Genomic DNA, 17,246 nt, shown 5'->3' with positions numbered 1-17,246 from the left:
AATTTACAATTTGACCATATTCAGTTACTGATGGCAACAATCATGCCAGGTTTTAGTGACAATCTTTGTCGTGCTTGACAGTTTAGTTTTCCACTACAACTTCAGAATTTATGAACAACTTAAGTGGGCTAATGTTATCTTATTGGATAAAACGGTTGTTGACAGTTTAAATTTTAGAAGGATAATTTGAAGTTGAATAAAAAGTAATAAATTACAGTAATTGTTATTGCAAAACTCACCGAACCGCTAAACGTTAAAAATTGCAGTATTATGGTATTATGAGTAAAGTATTGTGATAATATTGTGTCGTGGGGTGTCTGGTGAGTCCCACCACATCACTGTTCAGATCTGGCTAAGTCCTTTGTCTTGCACACAGCAGCTGCAGTATAGAACCACATGGCTGACAGGTGCACCACTGCAGGGGCTTCATACATGCATAATGCAAGTAGACATGCTTTTCCCAAAGACTCTTCAGTTTGTTATGGTTGTTGGTTGTATAGCAAAATATGAATGAAAGCTAAAGTGCTTTTAAGGTAAATTAGCAACTGTGTAGAGACTGAATGGCCTGTGGGATGCTGCCCTTGGTTTTGTGGCATATGTGGATAGCCTATAATTGTACGCTGCTCTGTGGTTGGTATGGCACTTGTATACTAATGCTATACTGGTTATTCACCATTTTGTATTGCATGTAACTTAATAAGGGCTATACTTTCAAGGGAATTTTTGTTTTTTAGGAAGCAGTTCCAATGAAAACGGTTGATGGATGGATCCGTTTTAACAACTTTGGACAAGGCCAGACATGTTCACAATACTGGCAGCACTCAATGTTTAGACCAGGAAGGTGACTAGATAGAGCATGTTGAAGGCAGCCCATTTCGCCTACTTGCTAGCAATACATGCATCTAACTATTAGCTGTGCTATTTGCACCTCGACACAATCTGTCATCACAGTCTTTGTGCTAGGGAGCTGTCAGTGTTATCCAATCTCAGGAACTGACGTGTCGGGTAAAGGTTGTGATTTTGTATATAAAAATGGTTTCGTTTTGAACATTAGTAGCAGGGAAGCTGCTTTTGTACTTTTGGTCCACAAACATATTTCTTTTTCCATTTCATTGGAAAGGGTTATATCCCTAAACTGCAGAAAATAAATCCAAACCATTACTATAGTGGGATATTGTGATGTGTGTGTGTGTGTATGTGTGTGTGTGTGTGGGGGGGGGGGGGTCTAACTGCACACACATGTGTAACTGTGTTAAATTACCCTTTAAACACAATTTCCTCTTAACAGCTGTTGTATCATCCTCTAGCTGAGCTTGTTTTGAGCAGAATGATTCACGACAAGCCTTTCAGTATTTCGCAGAGTCAGTTTCCACAGTTTCAAAAGCTCCTTTTATCAGCACAGAGTTTATCCTGTGTATGGATTTCTTGATTATTCCTTTATAAATGGTAAATGGCCTGTATTTATATAGCGCTTTACTAGTCCCTAAGGACCCCAAAGCGCTTTACATATCCAGTCATCCACCCATTCACACACACATTCACACACTGGTGATGGCACCAGTTTATACATGATTGCTGTTATTAAGTGCTGAACTGGGCTGCTGTGCCTTTCACAGTAAAAATATGCTTTAACAGGTGCATCTACATATAATGCACTGCAGTTCTCGTACTGGTGTGGACATAAACTGGACAGTCTCCTCATCAGCACTCCTGAATTCGCTGTTGGCAGCATACATCAGCAAGGGAAAATCAGGTCAAGGACAGCATCACTGTGAGGGCTTTTGATGAGCTAATAGACAGGCTGATAAAACTCTTTAACACTGCAGTGAGCTCAGGGATGGGTTTTTATGAAGTGTTTCTTAGCACTAAGATCATCCTTGCCCTCACTTAAACTGATATGTGCAGGAGTTCTCTCTCTTCCTCATGAATTTAGTCAGATGCTTAAATTACTGATGGCAAGATAAGTAACAGCACTGTCACAATAAATTCAACAATTATCATGTCATGACTGTGACTCGCTAAGTGCTGCTAAACATTGTTTCCAAAAGAGAGTTTTGAGGGTTTTTTAAAAAAGAAATATAATAAACTGCAACCTTGATGTAACTACTGATATTCCTTCATTAAACTGTAGTTATTCCTACAGAACCAACAGTATGTTCCTCTTTCTTGGTTAAAAATAAAAATTAATAAAGTTTAACATTTTTGCTGCTTGACATTTTCTTTACTTAACTTCTTAAACCCCATGTGGTTTAACGGGATGTTATTTAACCTCCTAGGACCTGGCGTCCACATATGTGGACATCACATTTTGGGTTATTTAGACCAAAATACTCAATTTTGCTCTACAAGGGCCTGATATCCACTTACGAGGACATTATACTGCTACTGTTCTATCAAAATTTTAAGCGAATATCCTCATATGTGGCTCTCATTTTTCTTAGAAACAAAAATTAGGTTAAAAAAATCTGGTAATTCTTTGTTTTTACATTTATCAGGTCCCAATCAGCCGAAATATCAAAGAGAAATGAAAAATACATGCCGTGTAAGAGTTCGGGTCTTAGGAGGTTAAATATAGTTGTCAAAATTTCAGCTTAAAGCTCACAAAAACCATTTCTATGTCCACCAAACACAGCTAAATAAACAATTAAAGTAGCAGGTAAACAAATTGCACAAATGGGTGTAAACACAAAGCACCGATTCCCCTGTTCGCTCAACAGCATGCACGCAGACAAACGATGCCGCTGCTCTCTGAGGTTTCATCACGCTCCAACCAAAACATATTGAACCAACAGCAAAAAGAGACCAACTCTTCACATTTGAAAAAGCGTAACATGAATTCTGTCCTGCCTCAAAATTATTATTATTTTTGCCTTATTTGCTTGTTTACATACTTGAAGCATTACTCACTAGACTACTGTTGTGCATAATGTTGGCCTCCAAAAAGAGAGGCTATTTCTTGTTACCTAAGAAAGTTCAGCTTTCACAGGTGGTGTTAAATTGCAAAATGCCTAGCTACATTATTAAAAAACCTCTGTAATTTTGCTCTGTTTCACTTCAGCAGCATCAGTCTTTCCACAGTAAATGCCCATGTGTTCATTTGTAGTTTTCTTGAGTTTACTTTGTGTTACTTTAACACAATGGCACCTGCTGTGAAGCTTACACGTCTTATGAAGTCTCACAAGTGTTAGCTTTACTTTGATAGCAAGATGGTTTACACACTTTGTAATTGCTGAAAAATACTCAATTTTATGCATATCATTTTCCAGCAGAAAGACCCTTGGGGCTTAAGAGGACAACTCATCACAGAGCATGGCTGTAGAAATTTGCAGCGCTGTCAGTTTTGGCATGAAGTTTGAAGTCTGAACTGTCTTTTCTCTTTTAATTCATTTTAACACAGGGTCCTTTTTGTGTGTCTGTCTGTGAATGTGAGGGCTTGATTGAGTTAGTTTTAAAGAGTAGTTGCCAAATTTACATAGACCTATGATTCATCCAGCATTTCTCATTAATAAATAATATAAACCAAGCAAAGGAATCTAGGATGACAAATCAAGACGATATCTCACAGGAAAGGCCATTACAAGATACTGAAATATGAAAAAAATTGTATCAAAACATGAGGCAGGAATAAGAAAACAGAAAAAGGAGATCTTATTTAGTTCTCAGGCAGAGCGTAGCCCTACCCCCACTACCCATGATGCTAGAGAGCAGAGAGGAATAATGATATTTTATAGCTGTACTCCAGACCCCAGGTAGGTCTAATTATTTAATGCATCTTGTGCACCCGTCCTTCATCCAAAGGCTCTGTAGCATGGCTGTGAAGTATGTCAACCATTAACCCTGTAGACCATTTGACCAGTAAAAAATTAAAGTCCTTTCTATAGATTAGGCAACATTTTTGAAGCCGGGGCTAAATTTTCTTTAACAGTAATGAGATGTGTAATGAAATGTCAAGAGGGTTGTGTGAAAACTGTCTGGCGTATATATGCGTTACCTACTAGGTAATGTACTTCCAAATAAAAAAAGACCCATAGTTTTACCACCTAATACAACTGTGGATGAATAATCCAGTTAAATAGAAACCTTATCCACACCTTGTCCCCCTTTCTGAGGTATTTGGTGTATCTTTTGTCTGCACTGTGGGATTACAGGTGTGGTTTCACCTCAGCAGACCTGGAGTCCTCCAGTCAAAGAACTGATGTGAAGATGAAAGTCTTGTTTTAGTTTGAAGCTGCCCTATTCAGGAGTATTGGACCAAATGACAGCATCTGTCTGTGTGTCTTAGAGATCAACATTCAGGAGGAACAACATGGTTCTGTGCAACAGAGTAGCCAGGCCAGAGTGGATGGACAATAGCTCAGTGAGAGAGAGAGCGATGGAAAGGGAAAGATAAAGGCAGGGGTTTTCTTTTTTGTTGAAAGGGCACGCTAAACCTATGAGAAGAAGAAGATCAGAGACTAGCCGACGCACGCACGCACGCACACACACACACACACACACACACACACACACACACACACACACACACAAACACAAACACAAACATGTTGCGTGTTGCTATCCTTTGACATAATGCTTTCCCTAGCCTCTTACCCTAACCATCAAAAATGAATGCCTAATCCATAACCCACATTTTGAGTCTGAAAAATGCCTTCAGACTTGTGGGGACCTGGATTTTGGTCACTGTGAGGCACAAATATAGTCAATTTCAGATTTTTGGTCCCCACCAAGAAAGGAAAAACCGGTACACACACACGCCAGATATTTTCTTTGTAGCCTCTCTCTAATCTTATAAATTTTGAAACAAAGTAAAGTCTTTACTGCTGCTTATACCAAACTATAGGACTTGCAATGATTGGCATAAATGTAGATTTTAACCAACCAACAGACAACTAAGGGTGTTCGCAGACTGACTAACTTGGTTAACTCTGTGCTTTAGTCTGATTGCACAATAGGAGGCATTTGAGTTAGAGAGAAACCTGAAAGTCAAGCTGGTGCAGAGTAAGCTTTGCACTGTGACTTCTGTATAATGTGGTCTCGGTGCAGTTTGCGGTGGACTTGGAAGTCTTCCTACACACCACTCAACTTCATTTGTTTTCTGAAAGCAAATGGACTGTTGTGTGCTGTTTGTGGGCGGCTCAAGAAGGGATCTGATCGATCACTTTCAGAGATGTTGATGCAAATCCTTTGTTACCGGTAGTTCTAAAAAAGCAGATGGCAATGTTATCTAAACCAGAACAGTCCCCATAAAATATAATGTAAAAACAGTAAACCTCGAAATACACACTGTCCTGCTGACAGTCAACCAGAATTAGATTTTCAGACACAGGTCCTGACCGTTTCCTGTTAAAGCAAGGGGTCATCACCACAACAGTCCAAGAGCATTACCTGTCAGTCTACATTACATCATGTCATGCATACGTCATCTGTAAAATGTCTTTGTGAATCGGAAATTTACCAGAGGTATGGATCACATGAACACAGATTCTGGTTAAAACTCTGAGGCTTTGTCAGTGTTGTATCAAGAATGTTTCTTACAGACAGCTGTTCCCTTTTTCTTTCCAGCTTCTTGTTTCAAACTCCTACACACACTACTCAAAGTCTGCCCCATGATGAATGATTAGAAAGACAGTTCTGTTCAGTTTTTCGCAGTAAATTACCTCTAAACTTCATGAGTAAGCATGGGGGTATTTCCAGTAATGGCGTGATCATGTGTTGGTCACAGATTTGAAAGCTGGGTTCTTTTGCAAGTTCTTTAGGTCCTTGCACCATCGGAGCAAGCAATTTTTTTCCTGATTTTGTTTTTGCTCTCGTTTTTATTTTTTTTTGTGGTGTCTCTTTTCCTTCCTCTTGAAACTTAAACATTCACCGACCTCTAAATCTGTTTGGTAAACCAATTCAGAAAATGATCAGATTAGATCTGTCTTTGCTGGTCAATTTAAAGGTTTTATGTCTGTAACTATGCACATATTTTCAGTTATTATTAACAAGCTTACCTCCTTGGTATAGGAATTGATGCCTGGGGTCGGCATTTACTCATTTTTAACATCAGTGCAGGTTCTTGCCTAGCTTAGCATTAGCATGTTGTCTGTGCAGATGTTTTCAAAGAGTGGAAGTTGTGTTAGCAAGTTGTGATTAATTCAGTGAAAAATTCATTACATTTCTGTATATTCTCACTTGCTAATGTCTCCTAATTTTTTCCCCTTCATGTAGAGAAGCTGATAGCGTACCAACGGGAGTTCCACGCTTTGAAAGAGCGCCTTCGTGTGGCAGAGCACAGGACGCTGCAGCGTTCGTCGGAGCTCAACAACATTCTCGAGCAGTTCAGACGCGCCATTGCTGAAACTAACAGCAGCAAAGATGCCCTCACAAACTTCTCAGGTAACAGAAGTAACTGTTTTTACTCATCAACATCCGGCTGAGCTTTCAGTCATTTGCGTGCAACAGATGTACGAGTGTTTGTGTGTAAAGTCTGGAAAATTTCAATAAAGCGTCACCTTTTATCTGCTCTGCATCTTCTGCTTATTGCGTTAAGCTTAAAATATCCTGCCCTTTTAGATGTTTTGTGTGATTATTATGACAGTGCTGTGGGAAAGTACCTTTCTTTGTCTAGCTCTAGACTTTTGAATGTCTCCACTCTTCAGGCTAGATTCCTAAAAAAAAAACAACAACCCCAGAAATAAAAAAACAAAACAAAACTCCTGCTCTTCTTGAGCACCACTAGTGTTAAGCAGGTTGGTGTTGTTCTGGCAACTGAACAAAAATGGGGAACATATTGAATTTTTACGTTAGTGCCACTTCACGCCCAAGCAAAACCAGCTTGTTGGAGTGGCTTAGCATCAGTTTCGACCTCAAGTGACTTTAGATTCATGGGCATGTGTTGGTTTCCTGTCATAAGTTAGTGGAAATTTAATTTCCTCACTGATAGAAAGCTGCTAGACTAAAGTAACGTCAGACTTAAAATAGAAACTGAGTACAACATGTGAAATATTCTGAGATCAGGCTGTACATTTTCTAAGACTTACTTCATTTGTGAAATTTTCCTTGATCAATTTCAGATAGACAGACTCATCTCTCAAAACCACCAGGTGGGTTTAAAATCTAGGTGGGTGAAAGACAGCAGTCAGACAGAGAGATCCAATCATGTTGCTTATTTTATTTAGTTAAATAAGTAAGTGAAATTTGTTTTTGAAACACATTTATACATGGAAAAAAATCTGTCCAAAGGTGCTGTACAAAAGAATAAAAAGTGAGTAACGTACAAGATTACAAAAAAACCATGGATTAAATACAAAATAAAACAACATGGTCAACAGATTATGAACCCAAGAATGCCATAAAATACAAGTAGGTCTTTAACCTAGATTTAAAGATGGCAATATTTGGAGAATTTGCAGCTTTGTCAGTAATCCACATCAAAGTCATTTATTCTGAAGAGATGACGCTTCTGTTGCTTTTTTTCAGTCATTAAAGTGATTGTAATGGCAGAGATATGCTATCGAAGACAATCAAAATAAGGGATGACATACTCCCATCTCCCATCAAGAATATCATTGTTACATGATCTGTGTGTAAACAGTTGGGTCATGTCTCTTAAATGTTTCATGAAAATGAGGAAGAGCGCTTCACTTAATGTGTTTCTCTGTGCTTGTTTTCAGATGAGACACAGAAACTCCTGAAGGAGTTAGCAAACAGGAAACCTCTTCAGGTGCCAAATATCTACCACCACCTGCCTCATCTCCTCAACAATGAGGGCAGCCTGCACCCCGCAGTGCAGGTTGGTCTTGGCCGCACTGGAGGTGAGAAGTGCATACCTACACTGCAGATTCAGTTTAATGTTCCTAATTTACAAGGCTTTCTGTTTTGTTTTGTTTTTCTCTGCAATGTGCATTGCATGCTTATCCTGCATAAGCACAGCAAACCCTCCAGAGATCCTCATTACACCAGAGAGAAAATCAAGTCTCAACAAGTTTTCACTCTTTGACTAGTTCACAACAAGTACCCATCTGGACTGAGCTATGCAAAACAATATTTGCACAGTTGGAGATAATTGTAGTCCGTGTTTGATTTTTTTTGTAGTCTAACCGTTTAGATTCAAATAATTTCACTTTCACATTACCCTCCTTTGTTCCTCTGACTTATTTCTTCACTTGCTTACACATTTTTCCTGTTTACTTGTATAAGCCACCCGAGCTACATACATTCTGGGTTCTTATGAAAGAGCTTTAGAACAGTGTGAAGATGGTAATCAATAAACATGCCTGTGTGTATCAGCCCTGCCCCCGTGTGTGTCTGTGTGAGTACAAGGCGGATGAGTACCGTACATCCTGATGAGTAGGAACTGGAGAATTGTTGTTACTTTTTTACTTTCACTTATCTTTTTACTTTGGCTTTGTAAGTGTGATAGTTGGCCTGAGTGCCAAACAGTTCATTTGATGTTTTCACATTGCAGTTAATGGCTGGACAAATTTAGATTTAAGACATTTTAAAGGAAAACAAAACAGGGACAACTCGGAGAAATAGTTTACTTCTCTCTGGCTGCCTGCCAGGTCAGTGGTTAAGTAGCGGAAGGTATGGTGGCTCATAAGCACAAAGCTGATGGAACGCTAAAAGTACATTAAAACTAAAGCCATATGTTCCTTGATGCTAAACTACAGGAGAAAAGTTTAAAGCTGTTTTAATCTGCGTCCTTTGGCTGGTGAGAAGGTGACCCTCAAATTCCAAGTGCTGGTCAAATAAAGCACATGTTACATAATAAGGTACTACATTAAAGAAAAAAGTGCAAATTCTGATGTTGCCATCTCTTGGTTGTTACCACCCCATCTGATGTTTCACAGATTGTATATGTTACCTGCATTTTGGCTTTCTTTTAGACATGAGCCTTCCCACTGATGATGCTGAGTTTGTTGCTGCCTGTTGTCATCCTGTCACCAACTTTCCCCTCTAAAGTGCTGTCAGTTGTTTTCACTGGAATGCACAAATGAGCTGGAGTTGTTGCTGCTGGGAAGTAGTCGCTGATCTGTGCGGTTGGTGGGTCACAGAGACAAATGACTCCACACACGCTTTCTGCCCCTCCACTAACCATGCATGTCATATGGCATACTTGGCTGGCTGCTGAGAAGTTTTGTGTCACGATACCAACAATGCCTTTAATGCCCCTTCTTCTCTTAGTTTGTTATTTTTAATCTATCTTAGCTTTTTTTTTTAACCCTTCCTTTTGTTTCTTTGCTACTCTAAGCATATCTGACATTGGGATAATTATAGCTATGAAAATTAGGACATGACACTGAGCGAGGATAAGAGATGAGGATGAGAGAAAGAAACCGTTGAAGGAACCTCTGAGACCTATATGATTGGAGTGAGACCTGCCTGAAATCCCTTCAGACAAAAGTCAACAAGAGTGTTACTGTAAAAGGAGCCGTGCCGGGTCACACATATGTAGCCTTTAGCAAGTCATCTGCTTGTCATCTTGTGCCGTTACACAATGACTGCTTTGTCCGTTGCTAAGCAACATCAGTTATACACTAGTATTTGCTTCTGCTGACCATCTATTTAACATGTCACAGGCTACACTTGAAGACCTCTTTTCATCCTTTTTTTCCAGAATGAGAAATTTCTTACAGTGATCTCTGTTGCTGCTCGGTTGTTGATCATAGGAAGTTATGTGTTTCTCTTAGCACACACGCTGTTGTTTTCTTCCTCACAACTGGAAAAAACAAAAAAGCAAAGTAAATTACCTCGAGGGCTAAACGTAACTTGCTTCACAGATCTCTCCGATACTGTTTGACGCTGCCCTGCTTGTCTCTGTAAACTAGGCGTGATGCAACAAAATGCTGAACAAACCACATCTTTGCATGTTTTATTCTTTGCTCTTTTGCCTGGATCACATTTTCATATAAACCATGTAAAGCGGTGGTAAATATCAAGTCTGTGTTCAGTGGGATCTTAGCTGGGATCGTAGTTCATTATTGTGGCTCAAGAGTTGGCAGTTTGCCTTGTAATCGGAAGGTTGCCGGTTCGAGCCCCGGCTCGGACAGTCTCGGTCGTTGTGTCCTTGGGCAAGACCACCAGAGGGCCCGGTGGCGCCAGTGTCCGGCAGCCTCGCCTCTGTCAGTGCGCCCCAGGGTGGCTGTAGCTACAATGTAGCTTGCCATCACCAGTGTGTGAATGTGTGGGTGGATGACTGGATGTGTAAAGCGCTTTGGGGTCCTTAGGGACTAGTAAAGCGCTGTACAAAATATAGGCCATTTGCCATTTAACATTTCATTAAACAACACAAAACCAATTAATTTAGTGTTAGCTCTAAAGATTTTTAACATCCTGTCATATCTGCTTCAGTCATATCCACTTTTACACCAAGGACTGGGGTTCAGCCAAAGTCCTTCTAAAGAGCACATCCTGTCACTTGGAACGTCTGCAGGCAGTTATTTTGAAGCATTATCTAAATTAGCTGATGAAAAAAAAAAAACAGTTCAGGGCGTGTGCAGATTTTAACCCAAGGCAAGTGTTAAAAAGCTTTTTTTTTTTTTTTTTCCATCTGTCAGGCTAAGTGGAGACAATGCTATGGCATAGACATGCATGGCTGGCCCCAAAACCGTGCCATTGGTGTTTACTGATCATGCCGATAGAAGCAGCAGGATGAATTGTGAAGTATACAGGGCTATCCTGTCTGCACAGGTTCTGTCAAATGTTGGAAAAGTGATTGGAAGGCGCTTCTCAGTAAATGGATAATGACCCAGTGCATACTACAAAACCAACCCAAGAGTTTCCATTGCCAAGTCAGTCATCTTATCTCAAACCCAGTACGACATGCTTTTTAGTTACTGAAGCAATAAAAACCTGTAAACAAGCACCAATAAAAGGTGGCTGCAGTAAAGGCCTGGCAGAGGATCTTAAGCGAGGAAACAGAGCACTTGGTGATGTCCATGGAGTCTAGACTTATTTATTATTATATTTGTATTCTATATGTATCCTCTAAATAAAAAATAAAAATAAAAAAAAGGGGGAAATGACTGAAATCCCTGAATAGGTCAATTAAACATTTTGGGAAGTTCCTTGAATTAAAGCTTGAAGGCTTCACTTTGTCACATATTGATTGGTTGACTTTAAAGTTCACTATGACAGTGAACAGAGGCAAAAGTAGAAAAATTGTGCATTTGTCCAATAAAATATGGCCATAAGTGTACATATACCTTTTGTCCCAGACTTGGAGAGTAATGGAACAAATAATGCCTTATTTGTAGATATAGTTGAAGACCTGCTTTTCTTATATGCATGCTCTGTCATACGCAGTCCTTTCACTGCTGTGCCAGAAGCAGACAGAAATGCTTTTTTTACATGAAGGAGATGAAAGGGTGCCAGAATGATGCGGGCGAGCTGATCAAGGGACATGGGGAGGGGAGACGCTGGAGTCGGGCCTGTTCGTGCTGCACTCGCATGCATTATCACTCATTCACTGTCTGCCATCCTCTCTTATTCTGCCACTCTCTGTCTCTTTTCCTTCCTCCCACATTCTCCTTTCATCCTCGACCTACTTTCTTGGTAGTGGTGGTGGGTGTCGCTATATGACATGGAGCTCCATGTGAAAAACACAAAGCAGAACTGGGACAGATTCTCCACGCTCTGGAGCAATCTCACTCTGCTCCTCACTTATCCACACCTCAAGTTTGTTTTATGCTTTTGTTGTAGCCCCTCGTGTCCCCACATTGGCTCAGTTAGCATGGTGCTCCCTACAAATACACCCCTGCATACACACAGGTTCATGCACATAACATGACGTGCACTTCAGTCATAATTTTTTCTAAGAGGTCTCTTGTAACTTTCATGAGCACTGTAGCTCTCTGGGAGCTCCCAGAGAGCTCTGGGATGTTTTCCTCTTGGACATCGTTGTACAGCTTATGTAAAATACCCCAAACCTCCTTTATGTGTGAACTTGGGATTTAAATGCAACATATGCAATATAGACATAGAAAGCTGAACATAAAAAAGGGGGCATACAGATGAATAGCCATTTTCGTGCTGCAGGAAAACACAAATTATTTGTCAGATAGCCAGCCTGATTACTTTCACACCAGTGTGGGCTTGCTGTACACTTTCTGCTCACTCATTTTATCATTATCATGTTCGCCAGAAAAGGTGATTCGTGTGTCCTTCAAAGTAAAATAAACTGCTTTCAGTCTGGTGTAGATATCGGCAAATATCTCAATAATAAAAAAATAACCCTGTTCAATATCAGCCATAAAGAGGTCATACAATTAAATTTCCTAATGATCTTAATGTTGTTAAGATATTAATAACAAATGTTAATAAATGTTTTAACGATTTAATTAATGTTGATCAGCTAAATGTAATGTTAGTTGATGTCATTTCTATTGTGGATGTCACGTCTCCTTCTAATTGAGGGCTCACTTAGCTTCATAATTTGTGACTGGTGTTTGTTTCTTTGTTTATTTTTAATCTTCTCCCAGCATATGTAGTAAATTAACTGATGACAGTTTAGGTTGGCTGCCATATATTAACAGACTGGGTTTACCAGCTTATCAAAATGTGAAATTTTGTTTTTATATTACCATAACTATAACTTTTAGATTATTCATATAAAGCAAAACCCTAGAATATATGAGGTTATAAAAGTATATGATTAAATCATCAGCTCTACTTTGTGGCTTTGTTTCCTTATTTCTCTTGGCTTTGCCCTGCCTTACTTTTTTATTTAATGATTATTATTTTAACTTTAAGAGTGTTCTACAGATCCAATGTTGAAATTAATGTCACATAATAGAAGTTTATATATTATTTTAACCTATGTCTAAAGTCCACTAGTTTTTGCCTTCACACAGTAATTTGGGAAACCTTTGCCTTTAAGTTAGTGTTGATTAAAGAGAACATTTCGTTAAGAACACAAAGCATGGTATTGCAGATGCATTACAAGCCGTCTTCATCAGTCATCCTTCCCACTGACATCTGTCATTGTGGGCATGAAGTGCTGTTCATGTGGCTTCAGGCCAGTGTTGGCCTGTTGTCTAACAGCAAACTTTATTTGGTTTTGGATCCACTTGATTAAACCGCCACCTCTGCAGCCCTGGACTCTTCTTGTTTCTCACCTGTCTCCGTCTTCCTCCTAGTTACCATGGTGATGGGGATCCCCACCGTGAAGCGGAAGGTGAAGTCTTATTTGTCAGAGACGCTGCGCTCGCTAATAGACAAGCTGTCACCGGAGGAAAAACTCGACTGTGTCATTATAGTCTTTGTTGGGGAGGTGAGATTTTCGCATTTATAAACCATGAGTCATAGCACCGTGTTCTGCACAGTGAAAGAAAAATTATTCTAAAAGGTCTCTGTCTGATATGTCTTTATGCTACGATCGATCCAGACTGACCTGGAATACGTTCACAGCGTGGTTGCTGGCTTGGAGAAAGAGTGAGTATATTTTTCTGCTTTTTTTTTTTTTTTGATGGGTATAAACAAAAAAGTATAAATATTGTTAAGGACTGAAAAGACTGTAAATGCGTGTGTGTGTGTGTCCCATATTTGATGTCACAAATGGACTTCATTCCCCAGGTTTTCTACAGAGCTGAGCTCAGGCTTGCTGGAGGTGATCTCCCCACCAGCTTCCTATTACCCCGATCTCAACAACCTCAAAGAGACTTTTGGAGACTCCAAAGAGAGAGTCAGGTATGGAAGTCAGAGCTGTGACACTGAATGAGGGCAAAAAATGTGATGGCAATTATTATGGAAACGGTGGAGAAATCAGCCCTGGGAGAATGAAATAGGGCAGAGCTGTGATGAGGATTGCAGAAAAACTATAAAGGATGAGTCAGGGGAAAGTAGGAGGGGAGAGAGCAGGCGAGAGCTTTTAGGTAGGTTGCGTAGGTACTTAGTATTCCACAGACATTTCTCAAAGTCAGATCAAGGTCATCAGCAGCAGCACCCTCTGCCTCTGTCTCTCTGTAGTGTTCAGCTCTTGTTATCCTCCCTACTCATCTTCGCTTTGTAGTAGGCTAACAACTGGCTTCATTAAAAATCTGTTCATGGTGCAGTTTGAGCCAACACTTGTGAAGACTTACAATACACACTTGAATAATAGGACTGTGTGTTAGGTTCATTTGTGGGTGTTTGTTAGCACTGATGCTTCTGATGGGGATATAAATAGTACAGTGTGTTGTTGAACATGCTCGCTGTGGTGTGTTGTATATTACACACTTATTTTCTGTGTGAGTGTGCATCCATGCCCTCAGCCTGTATCTTCTCTTGATCTTTTTATTAATAGTATGTGTATGTATATGTGACAGTGCATGTGCACCCTCAGGCACCTCCCACACAAGAACACCTGCTGCCTTCAGTCAATCTGCAACACCTTGTAGATCAAACAATTAGTGTGACAGTTTGGTTCATCAATTATTCAGAGTCTGCTGCTGCAACTTTGTGTGTAGCCGAGACTACAGCTTTGCTTTCTGCATGTAAAGCAAAGTGTCTGACATGCTGCGTGCACATATATGATATTCCTGAGAAGAAAATACAATAATCTGTTTGTTTGTTTTTAATGTTTTTTTTTTAGATGGCGTACGAAGCAGAACCTGGATTATTCTTTCCTCATGATGTATGCTGTAAGCAAAGGAGTTTATTATGTCCAGGTATGTCTTTGGTGCAGTAGCATGTAAAGCTGAGCACACACTTTGTTCAGTTCTGGTATTGGTTTGTTACTGGTTCGGCCCGGGTTCGAACCCAGAACCTTTCGGTACATGTCCCTCTCTACTTTCCTCTCTACTTCATTGTTTTTATTAAACGTTAAAAATAGAAATATTTTTAAAAAAAAGTTCATCAGTAAGAACAGTGCAACATGTTCATATTGACCTTTGATTATCTGTTTTATCCAACAGTCCAGTTTGGGCTTTAGAATCAAAAGTGAGGCTTTACGTGCTCTGAAAGTCATTTAAAATTATTCTATTTTATCGACTTCCAAGACTAAACTTTCTCCTTTTCTCTGCTACGGCAACACTGAGGACACAGTCATCTTGGTTGAATAAACTTTATTGGAATTTCTGTGTAAGCCTTTGACCTCTTTCACTTCCACTCTGAGCTCCACGTCATTGTTGGTTTGTTGCCAGCAGAAAAGACTCCGGCTTTGGCCTTACAGGGAGGCCGATTAAAACGTGTAGTGCGTAATTAAAATTGGATGGTGTCTGCCCAGATTTAACAGTTAATCCTACTAGCATGCTATAGCTCATAGATAAGAACTGAAGCAGAGCGAATGACAGGGTGTACCAAAACAAACATGTATCACACTGGAAATATACTGTGCTCAACAATTTAGGCTGACTATGCAAAATGTTACACACTCAGTTCCCAGATTTGGATGGACTGCGATGTATTTTTTGCAAATGTGAAAGCCTGTTTTCATGCATAGTAAGGAAACAGGTTTTCTTTTATCAATGAAAACCAGGTCATTTTTCAGAGGCACTATGGTTTATTGTTGTAGCTAGGTTTACTTAGTAGGCTGATCCTCTTAGATTTCTGCAGCCCTGAAGTTAAAGTAGATGTCACATATGGGATTTGATTCTTATACAAGCCATTCAAAACTGAATGTAACTGCTGTGATCTTTTATCTTTCTGTCTTCTTTGTGCGATGTGTCATTTCCATACTGTGCTCTCACCTGAAGGCAAAAGGTACTGCCTAGCATAGCGTCGCGCTACTCTAGTTTAGTGCGCAAACTCAGAAGTGTTTCTTAACTGAGCTCAGAGAGCTGTGCTTGTGTGAAAATAGAAGAGTCTCCCTCCTACTATTCACCCTCTATGCCACAATTAAAGCCCTAAACTTTAAGGGCTTCTTCTGTTTTACAGTCTGATTTTCCTGTGTGTGTTTGTTTAGCTGGAGGATGACATTGTGGCCAAGCCCAACTACTTTGCCACCATGAAGAACTTTGCCCTGCAGCTGTCTTCAGAAGACTGGATGATCCTGGAGTTCTCTCAGCTTGGCTTCATTGGTACTACGCATTAAGCACTGAGCATCCACCAGTGTTCTGTCAAAACAAAGCACAGTCAGCAAAAACACATTTGTGATAAGGCATTTCCATCCTGTAGCACTTGATTATGACAACAGTGAAATGAAATGAAGCAAATTGGGAGCAGCCAGTAAAGAAAGAGGAAAGTGATATTGATCACTATGGAAATTAGGTAGTTGCAATAAGCAGGAAAAAACAAAAGTAAATGAGGAGTGGGTACGTCTTTAGCTCATGTTGCATGCCTTTTAAGATTTTTAGAGAATTGAGGTTTCCAAAACAGTATTTTCACTTTCTTGCTGTATTAATTCCTGTTGATTTGCTCTGTTTTTCTCTTGTTTACTCTGTACCAGAAAGTCCCCTGAGCCCTTTTCATGCTTTAATCATCTTGCTGCAGATAATTTGTTGCTAATGAGCTTCTGTGGAGGATCAATGAATGTCTATAAACTTGTTTCCTACAGGAAAAATGTTCCAGGCTCCAGACTTGAACCTTATTGTTGAGTTCATTTTTATGTTCTACAAAGAGAAGCCCATCGACTGGCTGCTGGACCATATTCTGTGGGTCAAAGTCTGCAATCCTGAAAAAGATGCGGTATGCATTCTACTTCTACTACTTGTATGAATGAGAGAAATAGTCTAGCAAAAATAGGTCTTACCATTGTTCTCCTGCCACTTCCCCCCCAGAAACACTGTGAGAGGCAGAAGTCCAGCCTTCGTGTACGGTTTAGACCTTCACTATTTCAGCACGTGGGGCTCCATTCCTCTCTCGCTGGAAAGATTCAGAAACTTACGGTGAGTCACGGGTGTTTATTTTCCACAGCAGTTGAAATGTCTTCCTGTGTAGAAACACTTGTTTCCTCTTTGTGTAGGACAAGGACTTCCTGAAGCCCCTTCTGCACAAGATGCATGTTAACCCACCTGCTGAGGTCTCCACTTCAATGAAGGTATCACTCTGGAGTTTTGGTACCTTTGTATTCATTGTATAGTTACTAGTAATAATTACAGATAAAAATATAATTAGCTATTTGCAAAATGATGTGAGGAATAAAAGAGCGTGTCTCTTTCAGGTTTATCAGGGTCACACGTTGGAGAAGACGTATCTAGGGGAGGATTTCTTCTGGGCCATCACTCCTACTGCTGGAGACTATATCCTGTTCAAATTTGACAGGCCTGTTAGCATAGAGAGGTAAATAAAGAGCTGCTTTATTTGTGTGGTTTTTACCCCTTATTGCCCCAACAGGCAAGCCACGT

At 39.9% G+C, this 17,246-nt stretch overlaps 1 protein-coding gene across 1 annotated transcript in view; it reads left to right on the top strand.

The window, feature by feature from the left end:
• mgat4a (alpha-1,3-mannosyl-glycoprotein 4-beta-N-acetylglucosaminyltransferase A) overlaps nt 1–17,246 on the top strand; it is a 30,315-nt gene that overhangs the window by 9,616 nt on the left and 3,453 nt on the right. The window contains exons 2-12 of the mRNA XM_085433654.1: nt 6,211–6,378; nt 7,656–7,796; nt 13,122–13,255; nt 13,370–13,416; nt 13,558–13,671; nt 14,555–14,630; nt 15,866–15,980; nt 16,457–16,587; nt 16,680–16,787; nt 16,865–16,939; nt 17,063–17,181. Of these exons, the coding sequence (XP_085289780.1) occupies nt 6,211–6,378; nt 7,656–7,796; nt 13,122–13,255; nt 13,370–13,416; nt 13,558–13,671; nt 14,555–14,630; nt 15,866–15,980; nt 16,457–16,587; nt 16,680–16,787; nt 16,865–16,939; nt 17,063–17,181 (1,228 nt within the window). The remainder of the gene's footprint in view (nt 1–6,210; nt 6,379–7,655; nt 7,797–13,121; nt 13,256–13,369; nt 13,417–13,557; nt 13,672–14,554; nt 14,631–15,865; nt 15,981–16,456; nt 16,588–16,679; nt 16,788–16,864; nt 16,940–17,062; nt 17,182–17,246) is intronic.

The sequence above is a fragment of the Copadichromis virginalis genome, linkage group LG16 (assembly GCF_057382275.1).
Source record: "Copadichromis virginalis isolate Kocher_CV1m ecotype Utaka linkage group LG16, C_Virginalis_male_GT1.1, whole genome shotgun sequence".
In the NCBI taxonomy this organism is placed as follows: domain Eukaryota; kingdom Metazoa; phylum Chordata; class Actinopteri; order Cichliformes; family Cichlidae; genus Copadichromis; species Copadichromis virginalis.
The sequence above is the reverse complement of the archived record's forward strand: the minus strand, read 5'-3'. Positions and strand labels throughout refer to the sequence as shown.